Source organism: Typopeltis vanoorti, chromosome 9 (assembly GCF_054136105.1).
Source record: "Typopeltis vanoorti isolate ZY-2024b chromosome 9, IOZ_Tvanoo_1.0, whole genome shotgun sequence".
NCBI lineage: Eukaryota > Metazoa > Arthropoda > Arachnida > Uropygi > Thelyphonidae > Typopeltis > Typopeltis vanoorti.
Window position 1 is genome coordinate 106,819,080 of NC_143557.1, and position 18,409 is coordinate 106,837,488.

An 18,409-nucleotide genomic window follows, 5' to 3' on the forward strand; every position below is an offset into this window, starting at 1 on the left:
GGATTGAGCAGACAAGATGACCGTGATGCTGTTTAACTAGAGAATAATTATAGAATTGGGTAGTTCCCATTGCTCTTTCTTGTCCATGGATATCTTTAGCCTATAGGCATGTTCTTCACGTCATAACCGGGATTTGAAAGAAGGTATTTCCAAGTAAAGATCTCCGTCGAAATCACCTAAGCTACGATGACTCATTTCGTTCTAAAACAATTTATTTTTTATTGAAAAGGAGCCACAAAAAAGCTTCATTTCGGCGATTTAAAGTGATATCAATAGGGAATATTATATATCAGGGGTCGGCAACCCGCGGCCCAAACGTGCATTTTTGGCAGCCCATAAAAGGTTGACCATACTTACATGGCATGTGGCCCGTATGTTGAATTATTTAAATAATACATTTTATAATATGAATAATAAATTAAAAATCATTTCATACCCATGCTTCGTGATATCGCCGTGCAGCTTGTCGCTAGTCAACCGTGTGAATCATCACGAGTAAGGATACCAAAGGCGACTTCATCCGACGACAACCGAGATTTTGGCGCACTTTTGTCGTCTTATATATTTGTTAAAAAAAATTTCAAAAATGAGTTCAAGAGAATGTAAAATTGCAGATGAAGGGGAAAAGATTTAATGATAAAGAACCCAAGTACTTCTTTGATAATGGGGGTAAGTTCCTTTGTCTTATTTATCATAAAAGTGTTGCTGTTATAAAAGAATATAATATCAGACGGCATTACGAGAATGTCGTACTTTATCTCGTAATCTCAAACTTTAAATATTTCTGTATTTTTTAAGATTGATATAATAAAAATTTATAACTTTAAGTGTTTTTTTTTCACTCACTATTTTCTCTTAATTAAACGTTTGCCGCCAGATTATTAAAAATAAAAGTTGAATGTGGCCCGCGAGTCTGAAAAGGTTGCCGACCCCTGTTATCTTCTTCTTATTGTGCTATCTTCTCTCGAAGGTCAGCGACCATCTTGGCGAACAAACTGCGCTCTTGTGCTAATCTGAGCAGTTGTGCACTGCTCTTTCCTGTCCACGTCTTGATGTTGTCAAACCATGATATTCTTTTTCTTCCTCTAGTTCCTTTGCCATCAATTCTTCCTACCAAAATAGTTTGTAGAAGTTGGTATTTGCTGTTTCTCATGATGTGTCCAAGATATGATGTTTTTCGTTTCTTGATTATTTGTACAAGATGTTTAGCTTTGCCAATGGATTTTAAGACATCTTCATTGGTAATTTTTTCTGTCCATGATATCTTTAGCATTCTTCTGTATAGCCGCATCTCAAAGGCTTCGATTTTCTTGATGGTTGTCGCCTTCAATGTCCATGTTTCAACTCCATAGAGCAGAATAGACCACACGTAGCATTTCAGCCTTCGGCATCTGACTTCCATGTTTAGGTCTTTATTGCAGAATAGTGTTCTAATTTTCATGAAAGACTGCCGTGCAACTTCAATCCTTGTCTTTATATCTATTTCTAGATCCCACCGTTCATTAAGCCAGCAACCAAGATATTTATATCTTGACACTTGATCAATATTTTTCCCATTGAGTGTCAGTTTCATTGATGAGGCTGGATGTTTGCTGATGATCATGTATTTTGTCTTGTTGATGTTTATATTTATTCCCATTCTTTGGCTTTCTATGTATACTCTGTCAACGAGTTTTTGGAGATCCATAATGTTATCTGCAATTAGCACGGTGTCATCTGCATATCGTAGGTTGTTAACAATCTTTCCATTTATTGTGATTCCCTCTGGACATTCTTCCAATGCTTTTTTAAAGATTACCTCTGCATATATGTTGAACAGGAGTGGTGAGAGCACACATCCTTCTCTCACTCCTCTTTTGATGTTAATATCACTGGTGGTAATGTTGTCTAATTGAACGGTAGCTGACTGATTCCAATACAGATTTGTTATTAGTCTTATGTCTTGTTCGTCTAGCCTTATTTGTTGAAGGATTTCTATTAAGTTGGTGTGTCTGACTTTGTCGAATGCTTTTTCAAAATCTATGAAACACATAAAGACAGATTTCTGTTTTTCTATGCATTTTTGTATCAATATTTGGGTACAGAAAAGGGCCTCTCTAGTACCAAAACCATTCCGAAAGCCGAATTGTGTTTCACTTAGACTTTCTTCACTTTTTCTATAAATGCGATTCTGAATTACTTTCAAAAATATTTTTAATGTTTGGCTCATTAGACTAATAAGTCTGAAGTCACCACAGGAATTCGCTTTGGGTTTCTTTGGGATAGTGATAAATGTAGATTTGAGCCAATCTGATGGAAATTCATCACTTTCATATATTTTATTAAATAGTTTTCAAGAAGTCTGATGTTATCTGGTTCGATTAATTTTAAAAATTCTGTTTACACACCATCTGGTCCACTGGCTTTTCCTGTTTTACTTGTTTGTATAGCATTCTCTATTTCGCATTTCATGATTGCTGGTCCTTGAATGTTATCTTTTATATTTATAGGCTTCTGTCTAGTATCATTGAAAAGTTCTGTTACATATTTTATCCAAATCTGTGCTTTATTCTCTTCTCATAGAACTATTTTTCCATTTTCGTCTCTTAGAGACACTATTTGCTTTTTCCTCAGTTTTCCGGAAATTTCGTTGATTTTCTTATACAGATTGAAATTATCATGTTGTTTCTGAAGCAGTTCAATTTCAGTACATAAATTTTTCATCCAATTTTCCTTGGCTTCTTTTATTTTTTTCTTGATGATGTTAGGTGTTTCTGTATACCTGGCTAGGTCTTTGTTTTTATGCATTCTTCTTGTATCAATAAGAGAAAGAATCTCATCTGTCATCTATTCCTGTTGTTTTATATTATTCACATAACCTACTTCTTCAATACTTGTTGTTACGATGGCATTCTTTAAGCTATTCCAAAGAGATTCCACACTTTTATTTTCTTCTATGTTAATCTGTTGTAATCGCAGGTTAAGCTGTGTCTTGGCACTTTTATTTATGTTCGGGTCTTTCAGTTTTTCTACATCAATTTTCTTTTTCTTCTTTTGTGATTTTTTAGCTGCTTTTAATCTAAGACGTACTTCTGCAACTATGGGATTGTGGTCTGATGAGATATCTGCTCCAGGATAAGTCTTTGCACTCTTTATACTACTGTGGAATCTTTTATTTATCAGTATATAATCAATTTGATTTCTGACAATATTATGTTGGTTATATATTATTAATAGAAATAGAGGATGGCAGTTGACAACAGCTTTTAGGTTCCGGCTCGTGTCTTTTAAGAAGCGCAAAACAAAACAACTCCAATACTGATAGTAGTAGTATTCTCGTCAGCTCTCTCTTCTATTTTGAAACAAAGATGGATTTATGATATCCCCAATTTCTAGTATTATTTTTTATACTTTTGAAGGAAGATGATTAACACATCGACACAAACAAATACAACATTTCATTTCGATTTTCCAGATTTCATTTTTCCAGTTTCGGATCATTGTTCATATAATTAATTTTAATATCATAATTTATAATTAACAGAGATTAAATTGCAACTATATGCAATTTCAAACTTCTCGAAAGTTTTTAAATCAATGAAAATAGATTAATTCAGTTTAAATGGATTAAATGAACTCATTAATTTCGTTCAAAAAATCTTGGTAGCTATTACTTACCACATCCGGCTTGAGTGAAACCACCGTTCACATAAAAATCAAAAAATCCAATTGTATCCGGCAATCCAGCACCATTGGCTAGATTGATTACTCCTACATCTGTAAATGAATCAGAAAACATTATTTGACGTTTCAGAGAGGGGGGAAAAAAATAATAAAAAGCCCAGCTTTATTCTTAGATTATTTGTAACTTAACTAACTAGTATATGCAGACCTGTTAATTCATTATTCTTTTTTTCGGCAAGGATTCTATCGATTTCTTTAGTAATCCGGGGTTATATTAGATGTATAAATATATGTAATATACGTGGGCTGTTCAATAAGTAATAAGTCTAATTTTACTGTGGCAAAACCACTCATCAGAATATTAATTTCTGTGGAATAAAGAAATGTTGCTGTCTGTATTAACAAAAGAGGTTGATAGATGGCGTATACGGGCTGATGTGCCAGAGTGTCACGTGACTAAACGCAAGTGCTCATCGTGGCGCCTACGAGGTGCGACCAGTCTTCGAAATGGAAGCGTCCTTGGGACAGCGTTATGCGATTAAATTTTGTGTGCATTTGCAAAAATCGACATCGGACACTTTTAACATGATACGCGAAGCTTTCCACGATGAAGCAACGTCGAGGGCAAGTGTTTTTCGCTGGCATAAAACTTTTAAGGAAGGAAGGCAAAATGTGGAAGATCTTGAACGTGAGGGAAGACCTTCAACGTCGATCACAGAGACAATGATCAACACAGCAGCGATTATCATCAAGTCAAAAAGGAAGTGTCCATTGCTGAAGAATGGCTTCTTATTGCACCACGATAATGCAAGGCCACATATTGCTGGTTGTGTAGTGGACGTTTTGCAGAAGAACAACACACCCTCCATACAGTCCTGATCTGGAACCGTGCGATTTCTGGCTGTTTCCTCAGCTCAAGAAACCACTAAGAGGCTGCCATTTCGAAAGCAACAAAGCATGTGTAAAAGCTGCGGAGGCGGTTTTGAAAGAACTCTCAAAAAACGGACTCTCACGTGTTTAAGAAGTGGACGTAACGTTGGGACAAATGCATCGCGTCTCACGGTAGTTACTTCGAAAAAGACCATGTAAATGATGACGATTAAAGGTAATCTGTTTTCTGTATAAATATAGTCTTATTACTTATTGAACAGCCTACGTATTTAATAATACCAATAATATAAAAAATCCGATGGATAACAAGCTAAGTACATATCATCTGCTTCATCTCATCAGTTGTTCAATAGGGATGATAGCAACACGATAAAGCAGTACGACAAGTGATTGGTAGAAGTCGAATATCCCACTTAAATAATATATTCATGTGTACGGTTGCGCTAGTGAATAACAGTGCAGAAAAAAAAATTAAGTGAATTAAGATTAGCGATTTTTTACCTTTCTTTATGTAATGATAATCAGCTATGGTCGAAGTAAATGTTCAATTCGTTTTTTTTTAATTGGAGGAAGTTTTGAAACAATTATCAGTTGAAATTAACATGAAACATACTATGAGATATTCCATTTAACAATAAAATTGATTTATTGTGTTGAAAACCTTTCTGGATACTTAAAGACAAATGATTACAAGAACATAACACATTTAACTGTTTGATTTTATGGTACTAATATGAAATAGAATGAATATGAAAGAATAACTGTACTGAATGCAGATGGTGTGAGGATGACAGATGCAGAAGAGGTTGTTCAACTAAATGAGTTCCCATTTTGCTAAAAGCTGTCAACCTGTGTGCAACATTGAGTTCACTGCTAACTCCTCTCTACACTGGATAAAGAAACTCAGGTGTATGAGAACGAGGTATTAGAGCTGTTGCACAAACTGAATAACACTTTGACAATAGGGACTGATGGGATGTCAGTTCAGCTGAACACGCTTTTAGCGCGTTCAGCTGAACTTATTTGTGAACCGGATTTGTGGTCTTCTATGTATGGTGTATGCTTTAATCATCCAGATCTAAGTGTGGAATCTAAATTACAGCTAACGAATCGCATCATTCTTGCAGATTTGTATGGATTATGGTGATAGAAATTGCTTCTTCAAGCGTCTTTAGAAATTTGGGATACATAATTTGTATAATTTGCTTAATTTAAACATTTAACAAAAAACTGAAGCAGCTTGATAAAATTTATTGTAAATTTCAAACACCAGATTTCATCAAAATCCGTCCACCCTAAAACGAGCTACTATTTGCGGACAATACAGTAACAGATAACAGGATAAAAGGCATCTCTTATACACGCATTCATTACGCAGTTTATTAAAATCTTCAATAAATAATTAAAATGACATTTCCTTACACCATTGTATTTTTAATTCGTTTGGATACTCAAACATGAACAACCTATGAATGGAACTAGCAATACGGCTTTCAAAATTTCGAATTCAGGTAACGAAACAAAACTATTCTACTGTGGTTACACGAAATTTTGCATCATACAGTAAAACGCCGATTATTCGGGGCTCAATTATGAGTGGAAGTCGGATTAATCCAACCTCCAAGGATTAATGGTTAATCCGACATACAAATTTCATTTTAAAAAAATTCTGTATGCAAATAGATTCGTAAAATAACAGAAGTCGTTACTGCGTATTTTAAATAACACTGCGTCATAATTAAACAATATTGCAAAATATTTATCATCACTGTTACCATTTCCCGTTCTACCACCAGGGTGCGCAGGCAAGTGTATAATGCTATGAAGAAAACAAACAAAAACCACGGTCTTTCTATCTATAATAATTAAGTTTAAAAATGTTCAGATTTGTATTTAAATACTACAAGAATGTTTATCGTATGTTTTTATAGTTTTCTTTTATGGGTTTAACCCAATAAAATAATTTTTGAATTAACTGTGTTTTTCAATTAACCGAGGACTAGCGTCCCAAAATTACCAAATGAATATTTCAATAATAATAAATAAAAATCAGAGAAAAACAGTTACAGTGGTATAGATATGTGTACAGAATACCTACTAAATGCTTTCCTTAAATTCTCCAGACGGAAATGTCTGATTATAAGGAATATTTTTGTATAATGTGGAAGTATACTTGATCCATTGATATTTTTTAAATGTAAATAATAAAGTTCTCCATTGACTTACGCAGTAATACAAACAAAATTAATCAATCTTTCTCTAATCCAGAATAGTTAATTTATCCATTAAACCTAGGCAACGAAATATTTTAATAATAATTATTATGGTAATTAATTTTTAATTTAAATGATTAAAATTATTTCAACAGGATACAATAAGCTACTCACTTGCATCCACAAATTTCATAGAATTTGTGTGCACGACGTCTACAAAGTTGGCATCACTTCTATCAAGACGATCGGTGGATGGGACAGAAGTAAAACATGGCCCAGCAGGATCGAGGCCTGAAATATTATTTAAATAACGTCTTAATTTTAGCTAAGTACATATGATAAAATATTCATTCTTAATAAAAAAAAACATATAATAAAGAGCATTCATATAATATGCTAGAATAATAATAATAAATTTTATTCTTGACACTAATAGTATACACAATGAAATAAACACTAATATTCCAACATATTCTTTTACAAAATGAACCAATGAAGTACTGAATATTTTCGACTGTACTTTTGTACAGTCGAAAATATACAACTTCTATACAAGGTACAGCAGTCATGATGTATTAGAATTGGACACCTCTTTGGAAGTTTTCCATTATTACATTGCTCTTGTTCATGTTGTTCTACTACGGTATATGAGTTTGTATTAAACGTATCAAAGGATAATATTGGACATCTACGGTTTAGTGGCTCTGAGGATGTATATCCATAATATATCAGCATTTGTTTTAACTTCTTATTTATCGCATATCTTTAATTATGCTAAAGATATGCGATATTATTTATCTTATTCTTCGCATTTTATCGCATATCTTTAATTATGCTAAACTAGCATAATTCAGTGCATATATACAAACACACTCACAAGATTTGATGTACGTACATTGCTATCTCAAAATGTAATGATGGGATACGATTTGTTGCTGAATAGTCAGAGTTCTGTGTACTTATTCATTAATTGGAAGAATACCTCAAGCCTACGAGCTTTAACTTCTCGTTGCATTGCTACTGCTATATCGTGTATTTGCTATATCCACAATATAAATAGGACCGTGGGTATTATAGCTTAGTGACTGTAGTCTGATGCGTATTCTGAAATAAATTTGAAACGTAATGCATCCTCATAGCAGTTTAGGCCATATGTCAAGACAGGAATATACCTATCAGTAGGCTTCATTCTGAAACAGATGGAAATGCCTCGATACGTATTTTAAAAGTATATATACACATGATAAAAAATATTATTGGAGAATATTTCAGCATATAAACTATGTTGAAGCAAGTAAATAAATAAATTAAATTCTGTGTGATGATACAGTTTTTCCCCTTTATACGGGAGTTCACGGTACCATGTACCCCCAAATTTTATCCGGGCTACCGAACCGGCATAGGCTGACGAATCAGACCTATGGATGAGTCAGTATTCCTGACTGTAATCCGTGTGTGTCCTCCGACCGGTTTGCCTGCTTGCGGGATGAAAAACACCAGATAAACTGGCGGAAAAAAACCTGCTGTCCACACCCAAGACCGGCTAACTTGGCTATGGCTGAGGAAGATCCTTGAGCTCCTCACATCGTTGACGGGAATCGAACCTAGGACACTCCTTCCCCAGGCATATGGTTGCGAAGCGCAAAGCAACTAGGCTAACGGCGTGGACTTAAAGTAAGTGTTAGGCTAGAACTATATTTTGGATAAGTCTAGTTACTTTTCTTTGATCATGGTCACATTTTACACCTCGATTGGCGTACTCTCCACATATATCTCGTTGAGACAGATATGCGCTGTGAACAGAATACATTGAAATATTATGTTTATATGAGTGATACGTTCTGATTATTTTATCTCTTGTACTTTTAACCGGGAAAAGGGAAATATTCGAGATCTGTACCCTCTTGGTCATCTCCTATGCAAAAGATTATTAATAATTCTGACACATAATTCTTATTTTAATCTATTTTTTTTTTCTATTTGAAAAGTCTAATCTTATCTCTCTGATAAGGATGAATATTTCATTTCCAATTTATATATAAAAAGTAGTTTACATAATGATTTACTACTAGAAGTTTTTTAGGCACTCTGCGCAGATCACTGAACCCAATAGCAACTCAATCCAAGCTCATCTTTAACCCATCAGAACAATATGCGGACGAACTGGAACTTTCGGATGTTGACCAGAACAATAAGGTCCAACACCAGTAAATAGAGTAGAGGTTACTGGACTTATTGGTCTGACCAACATCCGACGTTCCCATTCATCCCAAAGATGCTGTATCGAATCGCTGAAATGAGATTTTTAGCGAATTTCTGTCAGAAATACGGATTTTTAATCGGTAAAAAAAGACAAATGAGCAAAAGAACACGCACCCAATGGACATAATATATTAGTTGCTTCAGCCATAATTTACCAACTGTGGAAATAAAAAGTCGAAAGTGAATCTCTAAGCAACACTAGGGTGATAATTAGTTTTTGTTTTCCTAAATTGAGTTATTTTACCTGTAATTCTACCAATAACTTGATTAAGTTCTTTCTTCAATATCTTCGCAGCATATCCACTAATATGAGCTCCTAAACTATGTCCAATAAGGTGAGTGTTTTCCAGCAGGAGCGACGATTCATTCTGAATAAAAGAAAGAAGAAACAAAATCCTGTTTAGTTATCTTCTGTATATTCGTATAATAAAGACGATTTTGAAATTATTATTCAGAAATAAACAGTAATCATAATATAGTATAGGAATCATTTTCTAGGCGTTACTTACTAGAGTTTTATAAAGAAACCAAGCCACTTCCTTCCCGGCAATTATAGTATTGTGAGCAGCATCGACATAAGGATAGAAACGGCTGTTCCCTGATCCATTACGCCAGTCAACAACAATTACTGTACAATCAAATTTCTCTAGTAGACTATTTTTCAATTTCTGTAAAAATAATGCAAATCTATCTCTTGATTTGTGTTTTCTTTTCTATTGAAATAAATGTGATTGTTCTTTCACAAACAGTATCGAATACAGAATATGAATGATAATAGACTTACCCAAGTCCAGTGAGTTTTATCCTCTGGTGGATCAGTATAACCATGAATAACAACGAATGTTGAACCATTAGCACTGCAATTTGGGAGAAGGAATGGTTTGTCACCGTATCGGTAACTGCTAGGAGAACTTTTAGTAGCTCGTGTATAGCAAACGAACGTTGTATTCAGTGTTGTGAAAAAACGATCTTATGAACAAGAAAAATTCATTTCAATAGTTCGTAAAAATAATGCATAAAATTAATAATTGAGATTTAAATAAAGATTTAAGTTTCATTTATTTGCTTGTAATCTATAAATCATTTTTCAAAATATAGTTTTTTTAATATAAAATTGATAAGAATTAATTTTTTTCATTTAATTAAAAAATTATGAATTACACCTTTTCTTTCTATAGATACATTATTTACATTATATAAGCTTTTAAAGTATTATAAATTCCGGTTGTTGTGGAGGGGTGGCGAATATTCCAGAATTATAAATTCCATATTCCATTGCAGGCTCAGTGATACTTTTCTCTGCATTTGAAACTTCGTACCTTGATTTGTTAATAATAACGTTCTAGGGATGGAGGTGTGGTTTCGAATTGAATGTCTTTGTATTTATTTAAGGGCTTCGAATTTTCTCTCATTTCACTCATTCCACTCAGGATACTTTACGTTTCAAGACACCATCTATAAACAAAATTATGGCCTTGCGATGGGTAATCCGTTGCCACCTGTACCTGCGAACATCTATTTAGAAGATCTGGAAGTTAAAGCCATCTCTTCTTATCCTTCAAAACCAAGAATTTGGAAAAGAATATTCAAGAAAAGAAGATGCACAGCTATGGCTCCAAATCATTTCCTGATTTGGAGCCATAGCTGTGAATCTCTCCTGAAATTCCTAGAACATCTAAATAATCACCATCCGAACATAAAATTTACGGCTGAGTTCGAAGCTATCGGTTCTCTTCCTTTTTTGGACATCAAACTGACTTGGAATCATTCCAACACTAGGACATCGTGCTCGCTCTCTTCTTGATGATGAGATAGAACTTAATAAAGAACTCAGTTTTCTCAGGTCTACTTTTCAACTAAATGATTATTCACAATTGACAAATTCCTATTACATCCACCCGCTCGCAATACTGAAGAGACCAATAGGGTGAAAGGTAATATTTCTATAGCATACATAAGCTCTGTCTCACCCAAATTGGCCAAGGTTCTTAGGAAATACGATATAAGAACTTTATTTACTCCTCTTCCGAAAATCTGCTCCTTAGCGAGCCGTCCGAAACCTAGACAATCACAACCTTAAATATCCCGGTGTTTACCAGATTTGCTGCAACTGTGATATACCATATTTTGGCTAAACAGAGAAATTGATCGAGTTACGTATTGAGGAGCACAGGAATGAGACGTCAGTTACAGGAGAACGCGAGCCAGTGCTCTGTCTGGTCATGTTCTGTTCTCAGCCGATTCTAATGAAGAAAACCTTAGCCATACAGTCGTATGGGACAAGTCTAATAACATTTTCCGTTGCCATGATGAATTAGAAAGAAAGATAATAGAATCAAAAGAAATCATTCTCAACCCCCTACATCTGTACAACAACCTGAGTTACAACCTTTCAGACTGTCATTGTGCTACGATCAATTACTGGCGTTCGCAGATGCTCTACCCATGCATACGCCCAACAATGAAGCCAACGAGAGAACAGTTTTGATTGCGCAGACTTTAACGTTTCATATATATACTCTAACTTTCCATGATGTTTACAATTATTTCCTCTGTGTTTTACTGATTATTTGTTTCTTAATGTGCACCTGAAAAAGGCTGATACAAGCTGAAACACACACACACACACACGCACGCACGCACACACACACAAAAACGTGGCTTGCAAATCCACATTCATGTAGCCACAGTACCGTTTTCCAATCTATCTGATGATAGTTATCACTGACACCTGTGAAATATTTTCTTCCCTTACCATGAGCAGCTTAGGAATAAGATAATAAATTTCAAAATTTGCATTTTTTTATTTTCTTGTTCTGTTCAAGTCGATGTAACAAGATATTGGCCTAACTTGAAATTAGTCGAGTTTCTTCAAAGTAGAATGAATTCACGTCTTGAGGATGTTCTTTACGAATACATCTACTCCTGTGTCATGTTTGTGCCACATTTACTCCAACCAGAAGTAAGTATTTCGTCTTCTGAGCATATGATTCCTCTTCTTTCACCTTTCCATTATGAGAAACACCGTCAAATCAGTTTAGCTGTTGGTTATACTCAAGTAGAATGCTTTGGCTTGTATAAACTTTATTTAAGTGCTTAATGGTATTAAGTTGCCATCGCAATGGCATTTGAATTAATTCAGACTTCCTTCGAAAATCATTTTTAATGAGAAAGAGATGAGATGTTGAATTGATTTACTTCATTTAGCAGAATTACTAGAATTACTTTAAAGATCTAAAACTGTTAATGTTTACAATATACAGTTATCTGCAAGTATTCTGACTAGAAAAATGATTTGGGAAAAATTATTAATTTACATGAAGAAAAAAAAATAACATTTTAGAATAGCTATGAAAACTTACTAATAATTGCAGGACACAAAATACTGAAACCATTAATTTCCTTCCCACATCGCCACAAGAAAACGAAAAGAGTGAGGAAATGTAAACAGTTAGACATAGCCCCTTGATTACTGTAAAAAAATAAAACAAATTCATTTTAATGAATAAAATTAAGTCTTCATTTGTCCAATTTTATAAGTTAACAATTATGTTTTAATGGAACAACTTGATATGTTCAATCGCATTATATTATATATTTGAATGAATAAGTGAGTCCCTACAATTTCAAAGCTACCTTTATTGTTTATCATCCTCTAAGGAATATTTTGTATATATCAAGAATCACAGTTTCCTTGTTATTTTGGGAAATAAGAACCAGAATGGAAAACAAACACACGAGGTTTTTATGCAAAGTTCTGGCTGACGTGAAGGTAACACTATTATGTCATCCTACTCGCAAAGGAAGTAAAATGAAAATAGAAATAACTGACTATTTTTCGTTAACCGTATAGTTCACAGTTGTAAAAGGAATTTGTACAATTGGAAAATAAGAAGCTACACTTTATGCTAAAAATCGAAGTGCGGAAATGACCTCCGCATCTATTTGATATGTGGAACATCTTCAGTATAGTCGGAGTATGTTTAGGAATAAAAATGAATTAGATTTTTCACAGCAGTGTGATACTTTGTTAAAAAAAAAAAAAGTCCCTCACTGAAAACCACGTGAGCTACAGATGGATGCATTGCTTGAGGTGTGATAAGTGGGGGGGAACAGTGAATGCATTTAAGTCAAGGTAAGATGTGGGATCCACCGCGATAAATGTCTTAACTACATGAAGGTTTATTGATAGTAATATTTTTATGCTCAATAATCGACTGTAAATTGATTACGAAATTGTTTTGAAGAAATATAATAAACATGTCCAAATCTTAGCAATTTATTCGAGTTATTTCTGCAGAACACAGTTTTAATGTTCCTAGTATTATTATTAGTATTCCCTTACCACATTTCACATACAGAATGGCTTATGTATTTTCACTCATCGCACCTTCATCGTTTTTCTATTGAATTACTGAATTTTTATATCAACAAGTACAACCGTCCTAAATTAAAATAAAAAATATGAAACAGAGTGAAAGAATTGGATAATTCATGAAGTTATAATATATATTCATGTGTGTAATAGAATAATTATGTGCATATGTGTGTGTTTGTGTGTACTTTTAGGAGGTAATTTTTTAAGAGGAAAAATGCAGTTCGGTTTCCAGTGACTTGATTATTAAATGGAGAAAACCTTTTAGGACTCCATAAGCTAAGTAGCCTCTGTTCTTAACTGAAGATGGCAGTTACAGCATTTTTGAAAATACCAGAATACTGGATCGCTTCCGTTTTGAATTACCAAAAAGAGGATAATCTGTTCTTCTTCAATGTCTTAATTACGCAACTCTTCAGTGGTACCTTATTATTCTCAGTACACAGAAAATAAGTGCACACGCAAGCAGATACAGTATATCATCATGACTCTTACCCCCTCTCCTCCCCCAAGAGCAGCAGCAATTTTCAAGTCTCATTCCACGTTGGCATCTCTCGATTGACCTTTCGTTGCCCGAAAGATCAATCTTCCTTCTTATATTTCAAGGAAGTTTACAGAATTCCTTCCTCATGCATATTCATCCACACGAAAAACAGAAAGAACAGCTAACATCTGCTTAGAAGAATGTGAAAATATGAAACTAAATATTAAAAATAATAATAATATCGGTCACGGATATGGGCAGTCAGGATTAAAAAATTGTTCTATGCAGTTGTCGGGGGTGGGAAGTTCCGATCAAAATAGAACAAAACACTACAATATCACAGCAAACATACACAATGAAAATGCGTTCATGCAGTCTGAAGCACACTTAAAATAATAAATATTCATTTGCGGAGCACACGAAATGTTACGGTGAGAAGTAAGTTTAAGGCGAATCTAATCAATGACCAGAAAACTTTTTTTCTAGATTTTTCAAAATGTAAAAAATCTTTTTAGAAAACAAAATTTTTGTTTCTTTTTTTTTTTTATTATTAATCTCAAAAAGCGTCAAAAAAGCAACGATTATGAACAAAGGAAATAGTAATCTCATAATAATATTTTTCCTATATTCTTCTCTGTTTTATTTATCTTTTCTTATTATTATTCTTATTTCTGTTGATATTATTATATCACGAAGATGATTTTAATACATTTCTGAAATTGCGTATTCAGTTTATTTGATCAGTTAAAAATAAATTGTCGCATAATTAATACTTTCTCAGCAAACTGATATTTATTTAAAGTACAAGGAATCAATAGCCATATGAATTATACTTAAACAAGATAATCCTTAGAACAATAACGAAATTATGAAAAGAAGCAAGAGGCCCTAATTTCGGAATCATTTAAGTTTATAATGGCAGTGGAGTAAATGCTGCAAATAATACTGAGTGATTCTCACCTGTACCAATTTGTAGTTTCGAAGACTGAATTCGAAAAATATGCAAGGAGTCAACAAACGGGACTATATATTCCATAAAATTGAGGGCATAAACATCTTTTGCAATGATATACATGTACTGTATATTCAGAAATTCTGGAACTGTAATATAAGATAACCAATCAAGATGAATGGATGACAAATGACGTAATTTCCGTTATGTTTCATACTCACAAAAGGTAATAAATCTATGGTATCAGTATAGTATTATTTTAAAAATAAAAAATAAAACAAAACAAAAAACTTAAAGTACGGTTTGAATAAATGTGCTTGAGCATTCTATTGAAAGATTCACACGCACATACACGAGATGTTTTATGATAAAAAAAAACTGTTAAAAACAAAACGTCACGTGACTAAAATATATATAACTTGTTTTACGTCATATAGGAGGAGGAAAAAGAGACCAGTAAACAAACTGTCACAAAGAACGATTTATCCTTTGACAACCTGTCACGTAAGATGATGTGTCAACTCCCTTTAAAATATCGACATCAAAACAGTTCACCCTCATAAGGACTGGCTAAAAGGGGCGAAGCAAGATTGCTTTTCATCTTCCCCGTTATCCATAGAGGACAGGGTAGGGATAATTAGGTGTTATTGAGCAATTAAAGCTCTGATCATGGAAGGAGGGTAACAGCAATTGCCGAGCCTCAGTTAGAACTTCATTGGCTACAGCATTGCCATCCATTTCCCTCCAAGGGTATTGGATTGAATGAATCAATCACCGCATCTCACGGTCGATTGATTCAAGAACCAAACTGTTCATCGTCCTTATCCTTATAAGGACTGGCTTAAAGGGGCGAAGCAAGAATGTTTTTCATCTTCCCCGTTCTGTAGAGGACAGTGTAGGGATAAGGTGTTATTGAGCTATTAAAGCCCTGATCATGCCAGGAGGGTAACAGCAATAGCCAAGCCTCAGTTAGAACTTCATTAGCTACAGCATTGCCATCCATTACCCTCCAAGTCCTTATAAGGACTGGCTTAAAGGGGCGAAGCAAGAATGCTTTTCATATTCCCCGTTATCTGTAGTGGACAGTGTAGGGATAAAGTTATTGAGCTATTATTAAAGCTCTGATCATGGCAGGAGGGTAACAGCAATAGCCGAGCCTCAGCTAGAGCTTCATTAGCTACAGCATTGCTATCCATTACCCTCCAAGGGTATTGGATTGAATGAATCAATCACCACATCTCACGGTCGATTGATTCCTAGTAATCATTACCCTCCAAGGGTCTTTCCATGGAACTAATTCTACTGATACTATGTCGGTTAGTTGTTAGTGTTTGAAGTAAAGAGATCGAAAATAATTTTATATATTCTTTATATTCTTTATTATTACTGATACTTTACATATAATTTCAATTTAATAGAAAAATAATAGAAATTATCAAATTATTCAGAAAATGAAAATTAACAATACAATTCAAAGAAAAAAATATCCATTCAAAATAAAATAAATATAGAGACAACAAAATAATAGAACAAGTGAATCATTTTATTTATTTGGATTATAATTTTTTAATATTTATATTTTTAATATTTAATAATTATAATATTTGGACTTACAATGGAAATTTCGACACATCTAACAAAATAAATTTTATAAAAATAAATTGAATAGTAAGACTAGCAAAAGTCGCAAAAAATAGATAATAAATAAATATCAAGAATTTATAATATTTTATGAAAATGATCTTTGTAGTATTAAAGTAACACATTGCCAATGCAAGAGAAATATAGGAAAAGAATCACTAGAGGAGAAATGAAATATAAGACAAGAACGGTAGGTTGAACAAAAGTAGACAAAAAAACGAAATTAAGATATACTAAAAAATAAGTAAATAATGTAACTGAAATAAAAATGACTGCATAGTCATTTTTCTTTCAATTTCAAATGACTGCCAATAGCTGCATAGGAATAAGGAACAAGCAAATTAAAAAAGCCATGGATCACCCAGGACATTCTAGATCTAATAGATGAAAGAAGGAAATGCAAAACCTCCGTAAAGGAAGAAAGAAAAGACAAATATAAACATATAAAAAAATATGATAAATAGAAAGTGTAAAGAAGCAAAAGAACAATGGTATACAGAGAAATGTAAAGAAATAGAAGATCTAACAAAGACTGGGAGAATCGATGGATCTTAAACATTTTAAAAGGAATAAGCCAGCAAAACAAGACAAGAAGCACAATTATCAAAAACAAACAGGGGTAACATACTTATACAGGGTGTTCGGGATAAATTTGACATATTTATAATTAATTATATTTTTCCGTAAGTTACATGTATTAACACACACTTCTCTTCATTTAAAAGTTTGGACCCTTCTTCATTCATATACAAGATGTCAGAAAGGATGGATAGCTGGAACCCACCTGAATCATGCAAGAGAATAACTTGTATCATGATGATTCGTGCCCGCCATCAAAATAAGGACATTACGACTGCTGCCCAATGCTCCCTGAATACAGTAAAAACAATCAGGCATGAACTAGAGACTTGCAATGGTGACTACGAGGATGTAGCAAGAAGAAAGATCCCTAGCAGACGATCTGATTGCGTTCGTACAGCAGAATTCCTCGCAAATCTGCAGGAACAGGTGTTGAAGAACCCTGGCATTGGAATTCGGGCTTTGTTCGTGGAGTTGCTAACTGTAGTCAAGCCCTGGATAACAAGGGTAGCCAATGGTAGGCCGTATGTATGGCAGCAGGATTCGGCCCCTTGCCACACCTCTGGGAAAAGTCAAAAATGGTTGTCTGAAAATTTCTACGACTTCACCAGTCCAAATGTTTGGCCTCCAAACTCCCCAGACCTTAACCCCATGGATTATTTTGTATGGGGCGCAGTTGAAAAAGACACCAATCGCACTTCCAGTAATACAAAAGCCCAGTTAATGGATAAAATTAAAACAGTTTTTGCGGCCCTTCCCAGGGAGACTGTAGCATCAGCTTGTTCGAGGTTCCGAAGCAGAATTGAAGCTGTGATCGATGCTAATGGTGGTTATTTTGAGTAAATCTTGTTGATAGTATTGTAATTAACTCTGCCTGTAATGTTTTTTTGTCAATTCATTAAATTTAATAGATACAAAGAAGATTTTCTTTTTCCTTACGAAACTGTCAAATTTATCCCGAACACCCTGTAGATAAGGAAGAAATTTCGAAAAGATGGAAGGAGTATGTAGAAGATCTATATAGTAGAAAAGATCTAGACACCAAAGCTATAGAAGATGAAACAAGACTTGAAGTTGAAGAAATTGGTCCAACTATATTAAAAGATGAATTTGAATGGATACTGAATGAATTGTCCAACAAGGCACCAGGCATTGATAACATCCCTTCAGAATTAATAAAATACTCAGGAAACATAACTAAGTCATATACCGTTTCAAGATCATAAAAGATATTTATGAAATGGGGATCATCCCCAAATATTTTATACAATGCTCTATCATACCCATTCTTAAAGTAAATAATGCAAACAAATGTGAAAGTCATCGAATAATAAGCTTAATATCGCATG

At 33.9% G+C, this 18,409-nt stretch overlaps 1 protein-coding gene across 1 annotated transcript in view; it reads right to left on the minus strand.

The window, feature by feature from the left end:
• The window catches only part of LOC150103390 (phospholipase A1-like), a 58,215-nt gene that overhangs the window by 8,693 nt on the left and 31,113 nt on the right, over positions 1–18,409 (minus strand). Inside the window, exons 2-6 of the mRNA XM_090398464.1 lie at positions 9,814–9,998; positions 9,539–9,697; positions 9,274–9,397; positions 6,942–7,058; positions 3,658–3,756 (exon numbers count right to left, since the gene is read on the minus strand). Of these exons, the coding sequence (XP_090254590.1) occupies positions 3,658–3,756; positions 6,942–7,058; positions 9,274–9,397; positions 9,539–9,697; positions 9,814–9,998 (684 nt within the window). The remainder of the gene's footprint in view (positions 1–3,657; positions 3,757–6,941; positions 7,059–9,273; positions 9,398–9,538; positions 9,698–9,813; positions 9,999–18,409) is intronic.